The 20,963-nt window shown below is 38.7% G+C and overlaps 1 protein-coding gene across 2 annotated transcripts; it reads right to left on the bottom strand.

Annotated features, from left to right (window-relative positions):
- Positions 1 to 1,312: 1,312 nt before the first annotated feature.
- Positions 1,313 to 20,957, bottom strand: WDR47 (WD repeat domain 47). Of its 2 annotated transcripts, none has more exons than XM_026043875.1 (15): positions 20,935 to 20,957; positions 17,136 to 17,302; positions 16,184 to 16,267; positions 15,574 to 15,658; positions 13,380 to 14,182; positions 10,966 to 11,092; positions 8,573 to 8,751; positions 8,228 to 8,485; positions 7,439 to 7,514; positions 6,567 to 6,724; positions 5,454 to 5,623; positions 4,567 to 4,737; positions 4,084 to 4,215; positions 3,168 to 3,386; positions 1,313 to 2,454 (listed from the first exon to the last, which is right to left on the bottom strand). In XM_026043875.1, the coding sequence occupies exons 2-15, from the start codon at positions 17,291 to 17,293 to the stop codon at positions 2,312 to 2,314; spliced, it is 2,763 nt and encodes a 920-aa protein (XP_025899660.1). In that variant the 5' UTR covers positions 17,294 to 17,302; positions 20,935 to 20,957; the 3' UTR covers positions 1,313 to 2,311. The 2 variants fall into 2 exon arrangements, with proteins under 2 accessions (XP_025899660.1, XP_025899661.1); XM_026043876.1 differs by having other exon boundaries at positions 10,969 to 11,092.
- Positions 20,958 to 20,963: the final 6 nt, after the last annotated feature.

Raw genomic sequence — 20,963 nt, 5'->3', positions numbered from 1 at the left:
CACCGCTCCAACGCGGCGGGACGCGTCCATCTCCATCCGCTCGCGGCCTCGCGCCGCGACCCGGGCGACACGCGGCCCTCCCGGCCGCCCTCTGCCACGGGGCGCGCCGGGCAGGGCGGCCATGAAGCGCCCGGCCGCGCCTCAGCTCTCAGCGGCCGCCCCGCCCCTCGCCAACGGTCGCCAACGGTCGCTCCGCCCTCTGCTAACGGCCGCCCCGCCCGCCGCCAACGGCCGCTCGCTCGCGCGTGCGGGGCCCCGCGGCCCNGGGGCACCGCGCGGGCCCTCGCGCCGGCTGGGATGCGGCTACCGGCCCCTTGCAAACACCTTTAATCGCGGGAGGGGAGCGGGGCAAACGCGGCCGCGCGAGCAGCGCCCCGCCCACCGCGCCCCGGCCATGGCGGCCGCAGGCGCTTCGCCTGCCCGCGGGCACGGCGGCTCTGAGGAAAAGGGCAGCGACTCTCACCGCGGCCTCCGCGGCCCCTGCCAGGCTCACGGAGCTCGCCCCTAGCACCAGCTACTTCCCTTTCCTTCTGCTCCTTCAGCGCTGAACGCCAGGCCGGGGGAACGCAGCAACCACTGAACAGGAAGAGCGGCAGAACGGGATCCCGAGCCTGGATGCGATAAACTGAATTATAAAGGGTTAGTTTTTACACAAAAGCAGCCAAGTTTTCCTACACAGCAGCATTAAGACCCTACCCCCTTACCTGTTCATTCAAAAAAAAAAAAAAAAAAAAAAAAAAAAAAAAAAAAAAAAAAAAAAAAAAAAAAAAAAGGAAGTGCTTTGCAATATTACACTGCAGCAGCTCTGCAAAAACTTGGCATTAAAATAACAAAGTCAACCAACCAAAATAACTCCCCAAAAAGAGAAAACAAAAACTTGCTATCAATGATATAAAACCTCACCTTTCTAGGCATATGAGTGAGACATTTATATAATAGACACACACACACACACACACACACACACACACACACACACACACACAGTTTAAAGCATCAGACCCGCACTGAGGAATTATAAAACAAGATTCTGAAATAACAGGTCAAAAGAGGTGCAGGTGCTGGAGGTCTTTATTGAGATTTTAACACAGATACACTTCTATAGTTACCTTTCCACTTTTATACAATAGTTAAAAATGCTTGCTATGGTGCACATAATTTATTAAATCAAGAGAATCCAAAAACTTAACCGCAAGTCAAATAAATAAATAACGTAGTGTTTAAGGTTTAAGTTTAAAAAGTAAAAGGAACTGTACAATATGAAAATATAACAATACATAAACATTAGAATCTAAAGTTTTATAGAAATAAAACTGCAATTTCTTAAACATAAACAGTGCAAGAAATAAAATTAAAATAAGCTTCTTGACTGGGAATTTAAATGACTTAATTATTATAAATTATCATGCAGACATAGCATTTTAAGCCATGCTGGTTTGTAATATAGTGTTAACGGTATCCCTTTTATTTGAGAACTGATAGCCACTAAGCTCACTGTGACAACTGCTGCCAATCCACTCTTTTCTACAGTACATTATACACAGAGGTATTCCGTTGCATTCAAAAAGTAAAATAACATGTTTCTACAGCAAAACCAGTATTTTACTTTTTCCCCTCCCCTCCAACACGTTAGCTGGTTGAAAACAATGTCATGTAAGTAGAGCAACATTTCCCCCCCATTTAGACAGAAAGAAAAAGTCACACTATATAATGGACCATAATTAAGATGTGGTTACTGCCTAGTCACTTTTAAAGTTCAGAATTTATTACCAAAAAAAGTTGACATGGTAGGGACATAATAAACTTGCATCTTTTGAGAAGTGTCGAGTATAATAAAAGTGAAAAAAACAGCAGAAGTAACTGTTATCTTGTATGTGTATGTGGAACTAATTACATACTGACTTGATTAAAGTGTCATTCAACTTTCTCTATAAAACTGTCATCGAAGCAAAGACCAAGGAATGCAATTAATACCAAACTGTAAACACGTCATTCATGGTACTTGGAGTGCACATCGACAACATAAGAGTTCTTCTCAGACTTTGGCAACAAGACTACAATAGGTCACAGCAGCATGAGTTCACATGGAAGACTGAAAGCACTGCAAAAAGAATATACTAAAAACACCAAGACCTCCTAGAAATCAGAAAAACCTGTGACAAGTGCCTCTCCTCTTGGCAAGACACTCTCCTGTCAACTGCTGCTCTCTGAAAGCCTAATTGTTACTTTTATTACTTTTTTTTTTTTTTTAAACAGGTCTGTAGTCTCATGTCTCTGTGCTTTAGCTGCATAGGTTGCCTGTATTTGCACTCTAACCGTTGTAGGTCCAGAGAGTTACAGTTCTGTCCGCAGAAGACGACAAGAAGGAAAGGTCTTGTGTGTGCCATCTGCACTGAATAACTTTGTCCTTGTGCTCCCCTACCACCATAAGAGGAAGTTGCTTCGTAAGGTCCCCTGTAGCAGAGGAACAGAAAATAGTTACACGTTTTGTGAATACACATCCTAATTCTCTTTTGGTCATTTAGGAAAAATTGTATATGCATTTCACTTTAGGAAGTGTACCTGACCTCAGAGATCATAACTTAAGGGGTTAACTCTACTACTGTTGAAAGAAAGTTTGGTTCAGCCTTAAACTGTATTTTTCCAGAATTCAGCATATACTGACCCACACTCTTATCCTCACAGGATTGCATTGCATAGCACAAGGCCTTGATGTTCTGGCTTTTAGATTAAGTAGACACTATTTATATATATAGTATATATATTTATACTTTATATATACACTTTATATATATACACACACATATATACACACACACATATACGTGTATATATATATAAAAAATATATAGTCAATTGTGTAAATTCTGCCTTAAAGCAAAGGCAGAATTAGCAGTCAAGAGCATCAAATACAGTTCTTTGACTATAATCAGACTCCTTCCCTAACAGTTTAGTCAATAACTTACATTCTTAGCAGTGCAACTGGTTAATTGTTAACTCACTAAAATCACATCTATGTACATTTCAAATCTCTTAAGCTCTACTAGGTTTTTTTTTTTTTTTTTTTTTTTTTTAAACAAAAACTAAGCACTGATGCCAATTCTCTTACAGCTTCCATATTAAGGCCATCAAAAGGAACAACCACCTCCTATCTTTAGGTACGTTACCTTGCAAGTCTGTCACCTTTATTTTCATATCATAGGATCCTGTGAGCAAGTAGTGAGCCCCCGGGGAGAAGCGAACGGAACGAACGTCGCTGGAATGTGGATGATAGCTCTGCACCATCCGCCCTCCGCGGATGTCGTACAACATGCAGCTGGAATCCTCTTGTCCCGTAGCCAGGAGGCGACCGCTGGGATCGACGGCTACCGAGGCTACGGCACTTCCTTGAGAAGGAAAAATCAAATCACAAGGTTGAATTTATGTGCATAGCCCACATTCTTTTAAACAAGAATACACATTACACAGGAACATACGTTGTTGACCTTAAGCTTATGGTATAGGTACCTAAGTACTGTTATCTTAATCTTTGTGTGCTAGCACTCTGAAGCCACAAGAAGCCATGCTGAGGCCCCTGTGCTGCAGTGGTAGCAAAGCCACTCTAAACATGGCACAAAGAAAAAGGTCCATTTCATCTCAGGAAAGAAAGAATGTAAAACAACCCAAATTCATTCAAGGGAGTTTTTTTCCTACATAATTTGAGTTTATTGTCAAAAACGTTTCAAATACAACACACTGTTTCAAGAAACATAATCAGGTAGTTCTTGAGAATCCCTGCAGACTTCCACAGAGGATGCTGATGACTTTAGTATCTACAACTTCTCCCCATTCCCTTTCAGTTTCCCTTTTGAAACTGCTATTTGGTAGCTGCTTTTATTTCTATGTACTTGAAACTGTCTATTTTACAGGCACAAGGTAAAGAAATCATCATCTTTTTAAAGCAAATAGTTTTTCAAGGATAAAATGAAGGCATCACCATTCTTTTTCTTTTTAAAGTCAACTCTTCACAATATAGTACTTAAGACATCTTTAGAATATACTTCTATGCAAGAACTATCAATAGCACGATTGCAACAGTCTTACCTGTTCCATGAAAAGTTGTTCCCACAACACGAACACAGCTTGGCACTCTCAGATCCCAGAATCTTACAGTCTTGTCTTGGGATCCGGATGCAATCATCCAACCACTCCATGTATAAAGTGCTAAAATATGACCTGTAAACAAAGAGACTTCTGTATTTGATTGAAGATCATTATTCAAAAAATATTATTCTGATAATTTGTGCACTTTGGCAGACGAGTCATATGAACTGTACTGTATATTGTGCAGTTCAAAACACCAACAGTATAAGAGAATACTCTGCTTCATATTTTCTCTGGAATGAAGCATGGAATCTCTCCATTGAATTAATGGCCCATATATCAAAATGAAAAATATCAACAACTCAGTAACAGTTTGGGGAGGAAAACAAGTCCAACAGGACAGACAAATATGACATTTTCATAACAAACCTTGTTCAAACATAACATGCACTTAAGTGAGGCAGACAGCAATAACATACATACCAGTATGACCACTTAGAGCGTGCAGACCTTGTCCTCGCTGACAATCTGTTGTGTAAATATTACAGTCCCCAGCACCAGCACTTATTAAAATAGCACCACCACTTTCTGGACCCTCCATAAAAGCAAGATCTCTGATTGTCCCATCATGCATGCTGAATTCCAAATCTGGTCCTAAAATAATAATAAAAAAGAATTTTAAAAAGTTATTAAAAAGGCATACCTTGTTTAGCACAATTAGCACTACAATCTTTAAAGCTGTTACTGTAATAATGCAGAATATCATAGACAAAGGTAGGCATACACTGCTTTAAAAGTGATGACTATGATGTCCTTATGATGCCCTTAAAAGACATCATTTCAGTTGCTAGACAGCAAATAAAAATCTTTTCAAATTTTACTTTCACTGAGCATGCTTGAGCTTCCTATAATTCCTAATGCTGTGCAAATATATACAGACCATCTCTGCAGCCAGTTCCAGCTGAGATATAGAATTGATGGTAAATCATCAGAACTGAAAGCCTTTCTCTGCCATGAGGCAAGGGACATTGAGAACACTGAAATGCACAGGGTGAGACAGACCAAGTCCAAACCAGAAAAGCTAGGAGCCATACTGAGGTATCGTTTACAAGGGCTAGGACTAGAAAGTAGCATTTCTGGGATAAGGAGCCTTAGATTTCTAAGATGGAAGAGAAGATGATGGTCTGAAAAATGGGAAACGGAAGTGAAAATAAACTGCTGCTGACAACTGAGAATCAGGTAAAACATGCAGTTGTTTCCTCTTCTATAGGAAATCTACCAAAAGAAAGTCAACATATTTTGAATGTTCTCAGCTAATTACATAAATATTTTCAAAAGCATTCTTTAAACTAAAGATATACACACACTACCTGTTGCATTACAAGTTTCTGCATTAAAAGGCAGTACTTTCACATATTTATCATTAGAACCAGTAGCCAACAACTGTCCACAGGGACTCCAGGCCACACAGTAAATTGATCCTTTATGATGCTTGTTCCTTTTGAAACGAACTACTGGTTGTTTAGGAGTATTATAAGCACTGCAAAAAGAAAACAAGGGAAAAATTATAGGACTTTCCTTTTTATTTCTAAGGAAAATTATGTAGTTTAAAATGAAAGTATATTCTTTTCTGTTACATGAAGTAATACTCTGCACTGAGAAGAGATGCGATTGTAGAGAAATGAGGATTGTCCATCCCATTTCTTAAGTGGAAGAAGCAAGGATGCCAGTACTGGTTAACTGGCACACTTCTAAGTCCTTCTGAATTTCTAAAGTTCTAGATGCTGCGTTCCGCAGTAACCCAAAGGAAATAAGATAACTGGAGCAGAAACTAGGAGATGATTATTGACAAGGCAATATTTTCTTCCAAGCTGTATGTGTGTGAAGTGGGGAGGGGAGAAAGGAATTCTTCTCCCTCTCCTAGAAAAAAAAAATAGGTGAAACAAAACCATTAGATGCATAATAAGCCATAGCCCTTTTTCTTCTGAAGAGATGAAAGCATCAGGGAAATAGTATTTACAGCATCAGCAATAGCAGCTGGCAGATTCTTACTGTAGCAGCTCAAACTCTCTCTACTATCAAGTCTGTCCTTCTGCCAGAAACTGCAGCTCAGAGCACAATTTGTGCTCGTCTAGCGACTCACACAGGCTTTCTTCCCTCAGTTTTGCAACAGGAAATGCAAAAGCACACTATATACAAAAAAAGCCATCTGATGGCTTTTTAAAATTTTTTTAATCTATTTTTGACAAAAGTAATAGAGAAGTAAGCTTTGACAGAAGGAAAAGTGGGATACAAAGAAAGGCAAGGCACCTGGGCAGTAGAGGAAGAGAGCACAAACAAAGCAGACAGTCTTCAGCAGCTCCATTTTATTTTATTTTTTGGATAATTGATGTTTCTAAAGAAAGCATTGTGCTGTGCATGTGTGACACCAGAAATCAAAGTGTGAAACACAGGAAAACAAGTGACCATTCGAGCTTTCTTACCTTGGGTCAATGAGTTCTGGGTAGGCACATACTCTCAGAGTTTTGGAATTGGAGCCAACGGCATACAAACTCCCGCTGGGATGAAAGGCTACAGCTCTGACAGCTTGCGTGTCTTCTAGAGTATTAATGCAAATGAACTGCTTTTTTGATTTGTCATCCTGCAAAAAAAAAGCACAACACTTGAATCATCTTTTCCAGTATAAAACTGGCCAGTTATCTGCATCAAAGCAGAGCAGTAGCAAATAAATAAGATTTGGTTATTGATAAATGGCTTATACCATTCTGTAGATCCCAGATCATTCACAAACCAAAGTACTATTAGCTGCACAAGTATTTACTGATTAATTTAACTTAAAAAAAGAAAATTCTACTTGATTAAATTAACGATTAAACAGTCTAATAGCACTGAGGGGCAGATTCAGAAGACAGAAATGGCAAAAACATAGTCAAAGGAATAAAAACTGTAATCAAAAAAGCTTTATCTAAGGTGAACATGAGAGATATAAAAAATGCTTAGACAATTTGAGTGTATTTTTTTTCCCTGAAGTTGGACCTCTAGGGTATTGTGGTCAATGCCAGGCTTGCCAGTGCAACAGAGACATGGATACACTAGAAGAAGCCCTAGCCAAGGGCCCCAATAAGATGAAAGAGAGACTCAAAACCCAATTTGACACTGCCCTGAGGTACTTGCTGCAGCTGATTCTTCTCCTGCTCATCAGCAGGGATTTTGGCCTGAGCACACAGAGGCCCCTTCCTATGATTCTAATGCCAAAGCACCCAAAATTCTCTGGAATGTCCATTAACGCTGAAAGGATGGCACATGTTTGAACCTGCTGAGAACACATACTGCGAGCGACATGGAGAAATCTCACCTCATCGCCTCTTGTCCTAGATAGATTCGCTGAAGGATCGTCCAGCTGTGGCTGAGTGACAGAATGATCCGGTACACTGTTTTGATTTGGTGGAAAGTTTAAATTCAAAACAAGATAGAAAAAGATAAGGTAGATATGCTTATGAGAGTATTTTTGGACTAAACTTACAATTTAAGTTATACTAATTTACATGGACAAGTGTTACAGATGTTTCATTCTTTACCAGAAAAATATTTTAACAAATTAAATAAACAGAATAATTTATATATAGATAAATGTGTGTGCATATATATATACCCACATATATACACATATATGTATATATACTATATGTATACATATGGTATATGTATATCCATATACTATATCTATATACACACAAATACACTTTTGTTATAGAAAAAATATGGTTCTTTCTTTCAGGTTGGCAATAGCTTTAGATAAAATATATAGAAATTTAGTTACCGACTCCGTCCTACCCCTCACCTCATTTATTTAATGAGATATAAGAGGCTTTTAGGAATTTAGGAGAACACAATATAAAAACTGAGCAAGTTGAAATAAGAGGATTGAAATAAAAATAATTATGGTTAAAGTTGCATGCTTATTTAGCTGCTCTCTTACTAGTACTATCAAAAAAGCGTTTTTAATTGATGTAAAAATAGCTCATAATCATTGTCGCCCAGGTAATAATCACAACGACAAATTTATTTGGTAACTACAAATAACTCCAAACAGCTACCCCCACAGTGCTGGCCTTCCAGTCGTAAACAGGTTCCAACAACTTACATTTGGTTCCCTTGCACGGGTGACTCTTCAGGAAAGGGTATCTGGTTAGCTGACCCGCGCTTTCGGGGGGTGCTCGTGTTCACATTTTGCCCGTCGGCTGTTACCCTCTGCGCAGCATCCGAGGGCAGGGATGTAAAGTTACTTGCTGGGTTGGTGGGGACATTCCCTTTGCTCCCGTTACATTGCTGGCTAAGCGCCTGCACGTCGCTTCCAAGAGTGTCCATACCTATATTTAATTCTCCTAGCTTCTGAATAGACCTAAGGACAACAGAAGACCAACAATTAACAGGAGAACCTGAAGAAGGATGGGACTGGGTGGAAGGAGAAGCAACAAAACCCCCCAACCTGTTAAGAAACTGTTCAGTAAGGTTCTGCTGCTGGTCAGCTCCATCTTCTTGGTTTACACCTCCTTCCAACAACATTTGCTGGTATAACTGTCGCTGTTGCTCTTTCTGTTCTAAGTGCTGCTGGTAACGTAGTCTTTGTCTATAATATTCCTGAAACTGCTCTGTTGAATCACGAAGCTTAAGAGAGATGAAAATTATCTAGGTTAGAGAGTGTTTAACCTAAATACTCATCCTGTGGTTCGCTATTTTAATACGAGAATCAGAAGCCCAGCACTCTTCATTGACGAAGAATGCTTTTATTTTTTCTTAAAATCAGTTACAATTTACATTTTAAGAAAAGGAAATCAATCCCAGATTGTTATTCATTGCTAAAGCACTCTGGCCTTTGTGCCTAATTGAAGAGGAGGCTCTTTTTGCCAAGAAATCTTCTGGAGTATTACAGAACATCAGAAGAAAAGAAAATAGGAGATTGGAACGTAATGATAAGAAAAGCGTCCTCTCTGTATTAGGCCACACATTTCACAGGCAGGATCTTTCTTCCTAACTGTTAGCCTTGGCACTTGGCAATCTTCTAAATAAAAACACTTAAATGATTTGATTCACCTATGATTTAGGATTCCTTGACACTAAAATTTTTTAAAACATTAATAATGCAGTTGCATTTGTAAGAGGCTATTCCTTTGGTTTCTCAAGTAGAATTTTGCATTGTAAAACCTTTGAAATTATCTTTGGAAGTCCAGGACACGTTCTGAATCTTTCAAGGACGTAACCTATTCCACAATCATCAGGTTATGCTCCTATCAACAACTGCTATATTCCAGCCTATCCCTCTTCCTATCAGGGACATTGTTTCTTGCAATTGGTTCCAGTGCTCAGATCCTTTAGTCTTGGTAATGGCAATGCTCTACTGAGATCACTGACCATTAAGCATAATTGGGTACACTCTTTTATAGATCCCAACAGCTAAATACAGACTCTGTTCCCAATGCTCCAATCCCAGTACTCTATTCTGTAACAATTCTGGCTTCTAAACTCATCTCCCCAGGGAAAGTGTGGAAATAGTTATACAATGTAACACAACCATACAGCTACACCATCAAGATGTGAAAGTGAAACAGAATGAAGCTGGAATGGGGAGTATATTCTTTCCTACTTGTGTAAGCAGCCATGGCACATTGTCTTCTTCATTCACCCCATAAATTTTGCCTCCAGTTTTCAACCTTTTGAAGCCTGTTCTGTCCCAGGAACAGCTCAAGCTTGGTCCTCTCTTCCTTACTCCCAATCCACGTACACAGCACTGCAGTAACAGAGTGCCTCAGCAAAGTCCTTGACTCCCCTTATATTAATCCTCCAAAATGCCCCATTGCCCCATGTGAGTATCTAGGGTCTGCAAGAGAAGAGCTCTGTCAAGACTGGACTGGTTTTCAGCACTAAATCGAAGTCATAAGCCAAGACAAAGTTTACTTAAGAAAAAAAAACAAATCACGAGCTGGAGTTTGCAAACCAAACAAACCACATATGCTATTTCACCACCGAAATATTTAGCACAAATACCCAGATAACAACGTAATTCAGCATTACCAAATTAAGCAGCAGACATTTAAAGATGCGGAAAGGGAACCGAGTAAGTATCTGTTTTCATTACTTCCTACTGAACTGTTATTTCACTTGCCCTATATACTGCTGTTCAGGGGAACGGCACGGCACAAGGGCCACAAACCTCCTCTGTGATCATCCGTTGCCTTTAGAAACTCTGACTCATTCATGCCAGACTGGCCAAGGCATTACGTTTTCAAGCTTTAATATCACTTTCCAAAAGTCTACCAGCACAGAGAGGGAGGAAACACACACAATACAATTGGACTCTTCTTTCAAATAAGAATCTGAGAACTGTTTTCGCTATTGTATTCTGAACAAGAAAGATATATTTAACTAGGGAATTACTTTATTTTCATTTCTCAGTTTTCTAGACAAGAATTATGTCAGAAGGGCTTTGAAACTTTCTGTTAACACCAAAGCAGCTGGCTAGATGCTGAATTCCTCATTAAAACATTAAACGCTTCAATAGTCTTAAGCAATGTTTAATCTAACATTGCTAGCTTTGAGAACTGCAGATCATTTTATTAGCGTATACAATAGCTCATTTACATTGCTGATGTGAGAAGATACACTCACCAGCTGTGTTGTAAAGTCAAATGACAGCAGAAATTCACCTAATAAAAAGAGTAGCTTCTTACAAAAAACATAAGATATTTTCATTAGAGAAAAAGAGAGAGATTCAAAGTATCCCATTGTTGTGCACGGAATTCTCAACACAAAAGACACTAGTTATGAAATGCATTTGGAACAGAGCAGCTCAAAAGGCCTCATTATTTTTAACTAAATAACCACTACCTCATTTTTCTCTTGTTTGGCTGATGCTTGAGTCTGTGCTCCATTAACTGGTTCATTTTCTGGAACTGAGCTCTGGCACAAAGTCTCACTGCTGATGGGATTCTGTGGCTCCACAGGAGTATCACTGCTTGCAGTAACATGGAAAACAAAACAAGTTTGCACCAGAAAAAAATTAAGATGCCTGATATATAGAGAAAGATAACATTCTTGAGAAAATTTTGGTTACAGAAGTGTGCACAGCACTTACGTAACAAAGTTAAACAGTCTTAAGAAAATACTTGTAATGGATAACATTTGAAAACAGTTGGCATGCTTTGTCCTCATGCTTTCCAGAAAGTCTTATTGTTAGATATCTAAATTCCTGTTTTATACGTTTATTCTTGAAATATATATCTTCATACAAAGAAATTATTCAAGCAGTCCTATATTTGAGAAAGTTATGTGCATAAAATACTACATAGAATAAAATTCAAATCTGTTTGCTATTCTTGTATAATGAATTGTGAAAGAAGTATTTCCACATGAATCTTTTCCAAAATTGCTTTCACAGGCAGTAAACGTGCAGAACACATCGAAAACCTTGGACTCCTATCTATAGTTTTGTCAGCTTACAAAGTCCTCTTTACTTAGTGACTTGGAGCAAAGCTCTTTAAGAGGTTATTTTGAACTTTTTGGTATCTCTCTAAATTAGGATACACAACTACTGACTGAAATAACTACTTGCTGAATAAAATTTAACAGGAATACCATATCTGTCAAGTGCAATAGGAACCACTCCCCAGATTTGCCCACAGCTCCGCTTTCCAGCTTCTATCCTTGCAACTACTACCACTGACTTCGGATGCACAACTTGAAGTTGGATTTTTTTCTGAAAGTGTAATGCCTTCTTGAACACTGTCTAGCCCTTTAACCTGATTTAAACTTTCATATAAGTTTATAATTATCTAGAAATATAAGAAGATTTATCAGCCACACTTAAGATTACTTGCCACTGCCCAAAGAGTTTGCAAAATAGTGCAACAATTTATAATTTCTTTAATAAGCCCGCAAGACAACGCTATTTAGTTTTGCAGATTTTTTTTTCCAGTATACTAGAACTGAGAAAGGAGATACAATATTTTATTCCAAGAATCAGTTTTAACATTGGGTACCTGTGCTGAAAAGTTAAGGGTTACATATACAGATGATCACATAAACAATTAATACTTTCAAGAGGTACTTTAAAAACAAAACAAAATATGTGACTCAAGGAGTAATTCTGTAAAACCTAACCTATTACAAATATTAGCTCCAGTTGTGAAGGGGGTGGAAGAAATAAAAAGATTTAAAAGGAGTCAATAAGACATAAACAACATAGCTCCTTTGAAGATATGCTTTAATCAAGACACAGAGCAGTGACAAATGTCCATTATTATAGATGAACTGACATCTATATGGTGGTGTTTGTTTCCCTTTTTGTTGAGTTTATCTACAACTGCTCTTAATCTCAACACACAAGGAACATGGTCATAGGGTAAAAGTAACAGCGTCACCAGTTTTGTCCGGAATAAAGCCCCACAGCTCAAAAGATGTCCCATCTGCCAGCCAGCACATGCAAGCACAGTACTAGCGGCCCACCTGGCAAGAGTGGCCAGAGCCACTTTTTTTTGGCAAGAGCCAAAAAAAGCTGACTTTTTTTTTTCTGAAGAGACACGGATAAATCAGTTACACAGGGGCAGAGCCACTAACTAACAAATGGCAACCGAAAATATGATCATGTACCTCTTTTCTCCCTGTCATCTGAACCTTTCTCTCAGAAGGTTTAAAGTTAAAAAGAACAAGTTTGAATAAGGGCTTTAGTTCTTAAGGAAGGAAAAAAGCCAGTTTTGTAGCACACCTTGTATTAAGCAAAGCCACAGCATTCAGCATTATCACAACTCAACTAACTAGAATTCCTATATATAAAATAAAAATATCAGGCTTGTACAGATATTGTTTGGTAAACAGTGTTTAAGCTGAACTAATACTTATATTTATTAAAAAAACACACACACACAAAAAAAAATGCAAATGATCTTTTCAAGCACTGAGGGCAGAATGAAACAAGAAAGGAGGAAATCTATTTCATGGACTCAATTATTAGAAATGAAAGAATTCAGTAATTATACTTCAGAGCATATTTTTATCTCAGGATTTCAAATTTCTGTAATTTCTGTGAGAAAGCCCAGAGGCAATCCTTAAGGTTGAGGACCGACTCTGAAGAATTTTCATCCTAAAAGCATAGGGAAGGAACATTCTTGTCTAATGAGTATTAACTACAACAGAGGTTCAACAGCCAAATTCTGTTTTTATCAACAAAGTAACAGCACACCTAAGAACCCATGAATATAAAACCTAAGACAAGACAATGCAAAAACAAACCAGCTACTTACCGCTCAGGTGACTCTTCAAAAATACTGTGACATTCAGTATTCTCAAGCATGAGACTTCGGCTAAGATTCTGTACTCCTGGGTAATGAAAATTGGCAAAGGAGTGCGACATTGGAGAAGTTTTGGTCCCAAGGTCCGTGATTCGCTTATCATGATTTGTTAATCCACAGGACAGCCCATCTAAGGCAGGATTTAAGGAGCGGGTCATGTAGGCATCTGCTGACTGAGGCCGTCTCATCGGGGAAGATGGATAAGGAGAAAGTTTGCTGATAAGAGGTGTCAAAAGATCAGCATACGCAGCTTTCGCGGGCTTGAGGAGTTTGTCAACATGAATATTAAGCATCTTTTGTTCAAAAGCACAAGAAAAAACAGTAGCTGGCAGATTCTGCAACCACGATAATAAGCTAAGGTCCAGGTCATCACACCCATTGCCACACAGGAGATCAATGCCCAGCAACACTTCACTTTCTGTGATTTCTTCTCCTGTTGCTTTGCTCTGACAGAACTCCACACAACATTCATAGAGCAGCCCCTTCATGACAAGCTGAAACAAGCGATTGCTGCTGGCTTTAAAGCCAGCCTCGCTGAGCTTCCTATCGGCAGGGATAAACTCGGCCACCATGACACAGGCTTCCTCAAAGCAGTGAACGCGGGCGGTGCTGGGGTTCCAGTCCTTGAACTCCGCGTGGTTGGTCAAGCGGGGCAGCGTGAGCAGCAGGCACAGTTTGCTGTAGTCTTCCTTCGAGGGACAATACTCTTCCAGTGCGTGTAGGCACTGCACAGCCTCTCGCATTGTAAATTCCAGCTGCAGAAATATTAGTGTTAAGACTAATTTAGAACACGCATTTTCCTACGGTAAAGGTTAGTTGAAGAAAAAGCAGCAGCAACATTTCCCCACACTTTTTCCCTTATTAGCATTATTGTTTGTGTTTTAATAGAACAGCACACACTATAGAGTCAGGAATAATGTTTGTGTCAGCAGTTTCGGAGCCAAATTCCTGGATGACTTTGACTTTTTGTCTAAGACGACCTCCGTATTTCTCTACTTTCTCGTCATAAGCAACTTGGAGCTGTCTTTTATATTTAAGTTTCCTATTCCTCAAGCACTTCTTAAAATTCATCTCACAAGAGTAGACCTCCAAATCAACAGAGGCTTTAATGGAAAGTTTATTGAAAGGTAAAAGGCTAGAACAATTTTAAAAACATGTGATTTATATTTTTCAGTTAAAGACTTAAGAAGAAAAAAATTCCAACCATATTTCCTAGCATATGTACAATGCAGTAGCTTGTCTTCCATTATCAGATCAATATGCCAACATATTTGGCAATGTTCAGCACAAAAAAAAGAATATACAGCTGATTCTTCTGTGCTACAATCTAGACTGGCACACAGCTGAACTCATCAGATCACAAGCCTACTTTCATCTTACAACCTTAAATGAAGGGTTACTATTAGCTTTCTCTATACTGTTAAGTGAAAACCCTAGAATATAACACACGGATAATGGGATAGAAAATTATAATTTGGTTTTACAAACTACCAAAAAATTGTCTGAAGAACATCGGGGGGTTTGTTTCATCTTTCATAAAGCTTTTGTACTAGCACTTTAGGATTCCCATATTACGGGCACAAATAGAAAACAGCTCACAATCTGTAAGCCTTTTCATGCTGCAGACCAAGTTAACAATTCACTCTTTTTCCACAGCAAAAACCAAGTATACAGCTCCTGCTGTTTGCACGTTTAACTAAGTTCTTTATGACCATATCCGTTCCCTCCAAAGACACAAAAAAACAGCATTCTTTATCAACTGAAGAGATAGAAATGTGAAGTTCAATGGTAGCTCACATGGAAAACTCTATTTGCACCTGATCATGACAGGTGCAATTCTGAGGTTTACTTCAGTACCCTTCTGAAAAAAAAAGATCCTTTCCTTTAACATTACGGGCTGGATCAAATTTCAGGCTCATAAAAATGCCCTATGGCCACTGGCCTATGTTGCTAGGTTTTAAACAATTTTGCATGTGCAATTTTACATGAGACCTGCAAATGACATTTATTTCCAAAGCAGAGCAATTATTCTTTCTAAACTTCCTGGTAATAGCCAAAATGCTTGAGAGATTCCATTATGCCTTTCAATAGAGTATCTTAGAGGCTTCTGGCCAGCCAGAAATTCCCCAAACAAAGAAAATCTTACATGCTGAGGCTCATCTGCTGCTGACATCGCATTGTTTACGCATAAGGCTTCCAAGAACTTCTGCTTCATTATAATATAACGAAATCTGCAAGTATGAAGTGAAAAATATAAGACTGCATATCAGTAGCCACATATTCTTGGACAGAAAAGCGCATACTTTCCAGTTAGGTTTTGAGTTAGATATACAAACTGCAGTAACAAGGAGCCCTAATATCAAAATTTAACAAACTAGTAGCAACAGCAGTGTTCTTAACAGAAAAGATTTTTTCAATTGTTGCTTTCAGAAATACTACTAACTATATCAGAAGTCTCATAAGAGAAAATACAAAGCAAGCATACTCTGTTCTTAAATAACTAGCTACTTGGTCATACTTCTGTTTTCATAAGCAATAAAACATACATCATATTCCTAAATGCATGGTAAATGAAAATTGATTACAGATTCATTGTATAAATTTTTCACAGATAAAATGTAAAAAGCATACATATTAAAAATTCCAAATGGTGTCAAGAAGATAGAAAACAAATTTAAACTTTTACAAGTTCTGCTTATAAATGAACTGCTTGCATATCCAATACTTTGAATACTTTGACATACATTCTATTTTACCTTTTCTTGTCGAATTTTTCCATACATTCAAGAGGCTGAATAAACTGGAGAACCTCATCCCACTGACCATCAAGAATCAGTTGTCTGTTAAAAGAAAAAAAGTCACTCTTAAGTTTCCCAGGACAGAAACATTTTGTTTCTATCTTAAACAAGCACAGAAAGGCAGTCATTTAAAATATATTACAGATTGATCTGCTTTGAAAAACTAAAGTTTTAAGGACATCAAAAAGAACAAAAATATCTCGGGTTTCCTGCTTTATTTATTTTTTCTTAAACAAACCAAGTCTTACTTACAAGAGCAAGAATGAAATATATTGATTCAGTAAAGACAACTTAAAGAATGCAAACAAACTTGAATGTATGAAGTGTTCTATGAGGTACTTGTAGAAATTTAACAGGTATCGTTGAACTCATGGAACTACTGGAACTATTTTATCAATATCAACTAGGTATGATTTTCGAAATGCAGAGACTATTTTGTGGAAAAGCTTTGGACACCACACATCCTAAATCCCTGTATTTTAAACTATTTTTTTTGACCATTTGAGAAGTCACTTATCTACACACTCCATTTCATGACACGAGGTGTACAGACAAGATTTTGCTCTCCCCTCCTATTCCTGCTCACATGTTTTCTTCTTGACTTACTTTGTGTCGATAATAGCACTTTACGACCCCCCCACTTCAATTTGTAGACATTTGCCAAAAAGCACACAAACAAAAAATGTTTAACTCCAAACTTCTCTTGATGCACAGTTACCTTCATTACATTTTGAACTGAAACAAGGAATAGGGCTGGACCATGCAACTAGGGACAGGAAGAAGCAGAAGAGGGTGAGAATATAAGACTTTTTTATATCTAAACCCTGTTTTAGTGAGACTTGACTGCCCATGAGAACATAATCCAGCTGCATGGGTTCATGGTATTAAGCACTGGATAAAGAAGTCTTACCTAAGAAAAAGCATGTCATCTGAGAAGAGGCCATTGATGACCCCACTTTCTTTCTCAAGTGCCAGCATACTGATGTGAAGTTTCCTTGAGTTCAGAAAATCTAGTATTAATTTAATTATTTCAGCTTCTTTAACATTCACTGTTTCTTCAGCCGTCATGATGGCAGCCTAGAAAGAAACAGGGGGGAAAAATTAGTTACAGCCAGTACCTTACTTTATGCTTGGTTAAAAAGTATTAATAATTAAATATTGTTTTTATAGAACAGAATATTGTAGTATTACAAAAGTCAAAGTTAGAAATATATTTTGAGTTATTGATTATTAAGCCACAATTAAGACCTATTTCTGTTGGCATGTTTTATGGCTGAAATTCCAGGACAGCCTAAGTCACTTTAGCCACTGGCTGCTGGTGTCACATCCATTCAGCTTCCTCAGGATTCAGGTTTCTGTGCTTTCCTTCGCACTAGCTAGGGAAACTTTTTCATCGGGCTAATTTTTCTACCACAAATATCTCAATGTTTTAAAGATCTCTCAAGTCAGCAGAAAGGCCAAGTGGGAACACACAGCTCAGGCAGGGTCAGGCCACAGCCTTGACAGTAGCACAAATGAGCAAAAAAAAAAAAAAAAAAAAAAAAAAAAANAAAAAAAAAAAAAAAAAAAGACAAAATGAATGACGAACCTCAGAAGGAAGCAATCTCCCCAGAACCAAGAGACAGCACATTAAAACATTGATCAGAGAAAGTGTTCAAAAGGAGAGGACCATACAGAGCAAAACATCCATTGTAAGAAGTTCTATATACTCTAGTGTCTCCTCCTTTTAATTAAAAAAGCAAAAAGAAAATACTTCTTAATTATCTTAATTTCTCGTTTACTTGCATGAAGAGCTAGCAACTAAGATGAAAGACACTGAGCTGAAGGGAATGCAGCTCTATAAACAAACTCTGAAGAGACGATGCAACCTCTAGATATTTCCAATTTAGAAGATGGGAATCCATAATCTTCAAGGTCTTTTCCAACCATAATGATTCTATGATGTCTTCCTTGAGAAGAAGCAAAGAAAACGGTAATAAGAAATCAAAGAAAAGATGCAAGAACTGACTGAATGATCAAAAAAAAAAAAAAAGGACATTCATAAATGATTAATAAGCAGATTAAATATTTAGCAGATACAAAGGGAAAAGAAATATATGTTCATTATAATCTATGCTACTGAACTTCAATGGACAAACAATAAAAGACATGAATAGGTTTTTCTGTATTATGTCATCTAAAACCTCAAAATTTTCCTCTTCCTCATTTAGTGGCATGCCAACTTTTTCCAAATAAGTTTCTTCCAGAACATTTGGGTAGAAAAAGCCCAGTTTATTTTGGTTTTATTTAGAACATCATGGACCTAGTTGTGCTTCATGAAATCCCCATATCATTCTACATAGCTCCAAGATTATGTTAGAATTAAATATTTATACATTGTATTGATTAAAATAATGAGCATGCTATTCAGTACTTTGCTTAAGAATACACTTAAGAGTAACTATCTTAAGGAAAAAATTTAGCAGCTGCTGGAAGTGGTTAGCTTATATGTCCCATTATAGCTTTAGAGGTTTTAAATATACTGATAGCTCTTAAGTTAAAAACATTATGAAAATATTCAGTGCTCATTGCTGTCAGAGCAGTATTCCCCTTGGACAAGGGTTCTAAGCAAGCAGTAAGCCTACTAAATAAGCTTTTCATTTAATAGAAGACTTTCCAGAATGATAAGCTCAGATTTCTCTCATTAGCATTATCCTGTCAAAATAGTAAGCAGCACTAACAGTATAATGAAATCATAAATATACATAAATTTACACATCACATCCTATGAAATATATCAGTTTCTGACATTTGGTGATATATAAAAAAAATAAAGAACAGCATAAAACAGAAGATTAGAGCTCAAGCTGCATCTCTGGCCCATCCTATCACATTGCTTTCTGCCAGCACATATGGCACATAACGTCATGATCTGATCAGCTCAGCACTAATACTCAAGAATAACTGAAGCATAGCATTAGCTTGAGATATTTATAAAGAAACACAAATGAAAATAAAAGCTGAAAATTTCCAGTGCCTTCTACCGATTCCATTTTTTGTCACAGCCTTTTTCCCCTTTTCTCAGCAGCCTTTCTCCAGACCTGCCATCCTCCCTTCTGTCAGACACACCCTCCTACCAATCCTTCTCCTATTCACTTTCCTCCTAATAAGCCAAAATCCAGGAAAACTTTCTTCCCATTGAGCAGAGAAAAGGCACATCAGGTTTAGCTGCGTCTCCTTCATTGCGGCTGCAAGCTCCTGGAAACACAGGCTCTCTGTTCCCAGGTTTTCCATTACAGAGAGACGTTGATTTATGTTCTCTTCTTAGCACCAGAATGTGAATAAGAACAAGATAAAAAAAGAATCCTCCCACACTTGGTATCATGGTAAATATAAATGTAGAAAACAGTTTGTTTTAAAAAATACACACTGTTAGGTATGTAAAGTTACAATTATATGAAGAGTGTTTATGAACCGGAAGTGATTTGGGAAGTCTTTCCTCTCTGTTACCTTAAAAAATGATAGGGAAAAAAATACATATGTATTCATATATCAAAAAAAAATGAAATAAAGCTTCCTATCCTGGAATATCAGCAAATCCTGAAATTCTGAAGTGATTTATCTGTATAAAACACCTGCAAATAGCATACAACGCATTGACAAACTTGGGCAAGGAATTTCAACCTCTTACAAGCCAAAAATACCCGCAAGAAGAACAATATCTCAAATCTAAAGGGGCATAATTCCAGAGACCGGAAATACGTTCCAAGGGAAAAGTAACACCTAATCAAAAGTTGTGGGTAGCCAACTTCCATGACACTTGCAATGAGTGCCTATATTCTCATTACCTTGGTAAATGATTCTGCAGAAAAAGCACTACGGTGAAGAAGTTACACATACTTAAAGAAATGACTGTTTTGCATAAAATACTTCATTTTTTTTTAGTCTATCTCAGAGTGGATTTGGAACCAGATCTGGGTAGGCCGAGGTGCTTTGCCAAGACAGATCCCACAGGAAAAATTGTTATCAAGCAGCTATTGCTAAGGTCCTCTCAGTTCAGTTGTTTTAAGTCAAAATGAAGACAAAAAAAAACCAAACAAACAAACAAAAAAAAAATGTTGGCCAAGTTTCTTTTACATTCATCTCCCACAATACTTAGAGGCTGCCGACAACCATTTTACAGGGAGAACCTACCCGATCTACTACTTCAATTAGCAGCATTAAAAGTATTAAGTGCTTAACAGAAGAGCTTGGCCAAACTTGCTGGGCTGAACCTGCACTTCAAACCACCTTGCGCCCTGGCAGATGGGAGACAAACGTCCTCTAGCACACCGTCCTTCCGCACACCAATCCTTCGCTAGGCTACCCCACCACGGTCGCTCTTTAGGTCATTGGTGTATTTATTCGTGAAGAGGACCCTGCTGGGATCAGAGCCGCAGGGGTAACGCCGAGCCGGTGGCGCCGCGGGCCCGGCCAGCCCCGCGGCCGCCGCTACCGAGCGCCCCGCGCAACGGATGCCAAAGCGGTGACACAAAACCACGCCAGGCCAAGGCGAAAAACAAGCCCACACGGAGCGGCGCGCACCGGAGAGGCGGCGACCCCGACTCAGCCGCAGCCCTCAGGCCGCACAGCGGCCCGGCCCGGGGGGGAACCGGCAGCCACAACAAAGGCGGGCGGCTCCGGGCGCGGCCGCCGCGCGCGGGAAGGCCCCGCCGCCGCCGCGCGCTCACCTGAGGGGCCGCAGGGCGGCGGGGCTGCC

The sequence above is a fragment of the Nothoprocta perdicaria genome, unplaced genomic scaffold, assembly GCF_003342845.1.
Source record: "Nothoprocta perdicaria isolate Ctin4 unplaced genomic scaffold, notPer1 scaffold_34, whole genome shotgun sequence".
Taxonomy (NCBI): Eukaryota; Metazoa; Chordata; class Aves; order Tinamiformes; family Tinamidae; genus Nothoprocta; species Nothoprocta perdicaria.
The sequence above is the reverse complement of the archived record's forward strand: the minus strand, read 5'-3'. Positions and strand labels throughout refer to the sequence as shown.

Bases quoted from the DNA above. Each gene is read 5' to 3' on its own strand.
- WDR47 (XM_026043875.1), bottom strand. From the start codon at position 17,293: ATGACGGCTGAAGAAACAGTGAATGTTAAAGAAGCTGAAATAATTAAA. The intron at 5,624-6,566 runs GTAAGAAAGCTC...TTCTTTTTGCAG, and splicing joins CCAGAACTCATTGACCCAAG to TGCTTATAATACTCCTAAAC. The intron at 2,455-3,167 runs GTAACGTACCTA...CCTCTGCTACAG, and splicing joins AAAGGTGACAGACTTGCAAG to GGGACCTTACGAAGCAACTT.